Genomic DNA, 2,827 nt, shown 5'->3' with positions numbered 1-2,827 from the left:
TTTTGATGTTTTTTCATTGGGGGGGGGGAATTAAAAAACAAAGAACAAAAAACAAGCAGAACCCAAACCCCCTTTTAAGGACGCAAGAGCATCCCTGGCGGGGATGGGAGTTTATTCCAGCTGCGGTGGGAAAATAAACCGCCAGAATTATTGGGAATAAGCCGCCAGAATTGGGAATAAGCCGCCAGAATTGGGAATAAGCCGCCAGAATTACTGGGAATAAGCCGCCAGAATTACTGGGAATAAGCCGCCAGAATTATTGGGAATAAGCCGCCAGAATTAGGAATAAGCGGCAAGAATTACGGGGAATAAGCCGCCAGAATTACTGTGAATAAGCCGCCAGAATAATTGGGAATAAGCCGCCAGAATTATTGGGAATAAACCGCCAGAATTGGGAATAAACTGCCAGATTTGAGGATTTTGAGCGTTCTCTGTGGAACTTAAGTGTTTTACCCTTTTTTCCATTTTCTTTTTAACCCTTTTTATCTGCTTTTTTCCCCGCAGATCATGTACAACGGGCAGCCCATCACCAAACTGGCCTGCGGGGCCGAATTCAGCATGATCATGGATTGCAAAGGCAACCTCTACTCCTTCGGGTGCCCCGAGTACGGGCAGCTGGGTATGGTGGTTTTTTTTTATTGGGGGGGTGATTCGATAAAATTTGGAGCAATTATGGGGTTGGGGGAGGGGGGGGGAGTTCCCTGCCTCAGTTTCCCCGTTTGGGCGACTGCAGCGTTCCGTGCAGCAAAAATAGTGGGGTGGGAGGTGTAAATAAAAAGGGTTTTGCATGAAAAAAGGGATTTTTGCAGCTGGCTTGGAAATATCGGGAGTGCGGGAGGGGGACACGGACGGCGCGGTTTCATCCCTGTCCTCGTCCGCAGGGCATAATTCGGATGGGAAATTCATCGCCCGGGCGCAGCGGATCGAGTACGACTGCGAGCTGGTGCCGCGCCGCGTGGCCATCTTCATCGAGAAGACCAAAGATGGGCAGATCCTGCCCGTCCCCAACGTGGTGGTGCGGGACGTGGCGTGCGGCGCCAACCACACGGTACGGCGGGAGGGGGGCGGTGGGGCTTTGCCCGCAGATACCTGCGGCGCGCGCTCGCTGGGGGAGACTCGCAGCCTGCGTTTATGCATAAATACCCGCGGCGTGCATTCACTGGGGGAGACTTGCAGCGTGCATTTAATCATAAATGCCTGCAGCGTGCGTTTGTCCCTAAGTACCCGCAGCGTGCATTAATTGGGGAGGACTTGCAGCGTGCATTTCATCATAAATACCTGCAGCGTGCGTTTATCCATAAGTACCCGCAGCGTGCATTAATTGGTGACAATTTGCAGTGCGCATTTATGCATAAATGCCTGCGGCGTGCATTAATTGGTAAAGATCAACGGCATGTATTTATCCATAAATACCTGCAGCGTGCATTCATTGGGGAAGATTTGCAGTGTGCATTTCTGCATGAATACCTGCAGCGTGCATGAGTTAGTAAAGATTGGCAGCATGCGTTTATCTATAAATAGTTGCAGCTTGCATTAATTGGTAACGATTTGCAACATGCATTAATTAGTAAAGATTGGCAGCGTGCATTTCAGGCTGGACGTTTGCAGGGCGCATGCTAGGGAGTTTGTAGCGTGCGTTTTGGGATGAATACCCGCAACGTGCATTTAAGGGTCGAGATTTGCAGCGTGGATGTCAGGATGAATATTTGCGGCGCCTGTTTAAGGTTGAATACTCGCAGCGTGCGTTTTAAGGACAGAGATTTGCAGCGTGTGTGTAAGGACAAAAATCTGCAGGGTGCATTTAAAGGTTGAGATTTGCGGCGTGTGTTTTAAGGATAAAGTTTTGCCGCATGCGTGTTGGGGATGAAGATTTGCAGCTGGCGTTTAAGGATGGGAATTAAGGATGTAAGGATAAAAGTCTGCAGGGTGCGTTTAAGGGTCGAGATTTGCAGCGTGTATTTAAGGCTGAAGTTTTGCAGCATTCATGCAAGTAGATTTGCAGTGTGCGTTTAGGGATAGAGATTTGCAGTGTGCATATAAGGATAAATGCGTGCAGCCTGCATTTAAGGGGTGAGATTTGCAGCCTGCATTTAAGGGGTGAGATCTGCGGCGTGTGTATCACGACAAATAGCTTGCAGAGCATGTTTAAGGATAAATACTTGCAGCGTGCATTTATAGCTAAAAATTTGCAGCCTTCACTTAAGGATTGAGCTCCGCAGCCTGCATTTAAGGGTAAATTCTTGCGGCATATATAGGATATATGGATATAATAATGTAATCTCCATGTAAGGATGGAGATTTGCGGTGTGCATTCAAGGATAGATACTTGCAGGGTACATTTAAGGGTAAAGATTTGCGGTGTGCAGTTAATATTTGCGATAATCGCTGCAGTCGATGCCGTTCCTTGTGGCTGCCGCGGCGTTCCCTGCGCCGAGCTGGCCGGGTCTCAGCCGCTGACGGTCGGGGTGTTGAGGGGTGTGCTCCGTTTCTCCATCCCCAGCTGGTCCTGGACTCGCAGAAGCGCGTTTTCTCCTGGGGATTTGGGGGTTACGGGCGGCTGGGCCACGCCGAGCAGAAGGACGAGATGGTGCCGCGCTTGGTGAAGCTCTTCGACTTCCCGGGACGTGGGGCGGCGCAGATCTACGCGGGCTACACGTGCTCCTTCGCCGTCAGCGAGACAGGTGGGGTTTTCGGCGTTTTAAAGCGAATCCAGCGATATTTGGGGCGTTAAGGGGATGCTCCGGGGGCGAGGATGTGCTGTAGTTTGACCGGCGGTTTCGGGATTTGCAGGAGTTTGTTTTTTTTGGGGTGCCACCAACACCTCCCG

The 2,827-nt window shown here is 50.5% G+C and overlaps 1 protein-coding gene across 1 annotated transcript in view; it reads left to right on the top strand.

The window, feature by feature from the left end:
- Positions 1 to 504: 504 nt before the first annotated feature.
- RCC2 (regulator of chromosome condensation 2) overlaps positions 505 to 2,827 on the top strand; it is a gene marked incomplete at its 5' end in the record, with an annotated part of 3,592 nt that continues 1,269 nt past the window's right edge. The window contains 4 exons of the mRNA XM_009880087.1: positions 505 to 619; positions 882 to 1,048; positions 2,501 to 2,681; positions 2,791 to 2,825. Of these exons, the coding sequence (XP_009878389.1) occupies positions 505 to 619; positions 882 to 1,048; positions 2,501 to 2,681; positions 2,791 to 2,825 (498 nt within the window). The remainder of the gene's footprint in view (positions 620 to 881; positions 1,049 to 2,500; positions 2,682 to 2,790; positions 2,826 to 2,827) is intronic.

The sequence above is a fragment of the Charadrius vociferus genome, unplaced genomic scaffold (genome assembly GCF_000708025.1).
Source record: "Charadrius vociferus isolate BGI_N301 unplaced genomic scaffold, ASM70802v2 scaffold1592, whole genome shotgun sequence".
NCBI classification, from domain to species: Eukaryota; Metazoa; Chordata; class Aves; order Charadriiformes; family Charadriidae; genus Charadrius; species Charadrius vociferus.
The sequence above is the reverse complement of the archived record's forward strand: the minus strand, read 5'-3'. Positions and strand labels throughout refer to the sequence as shown.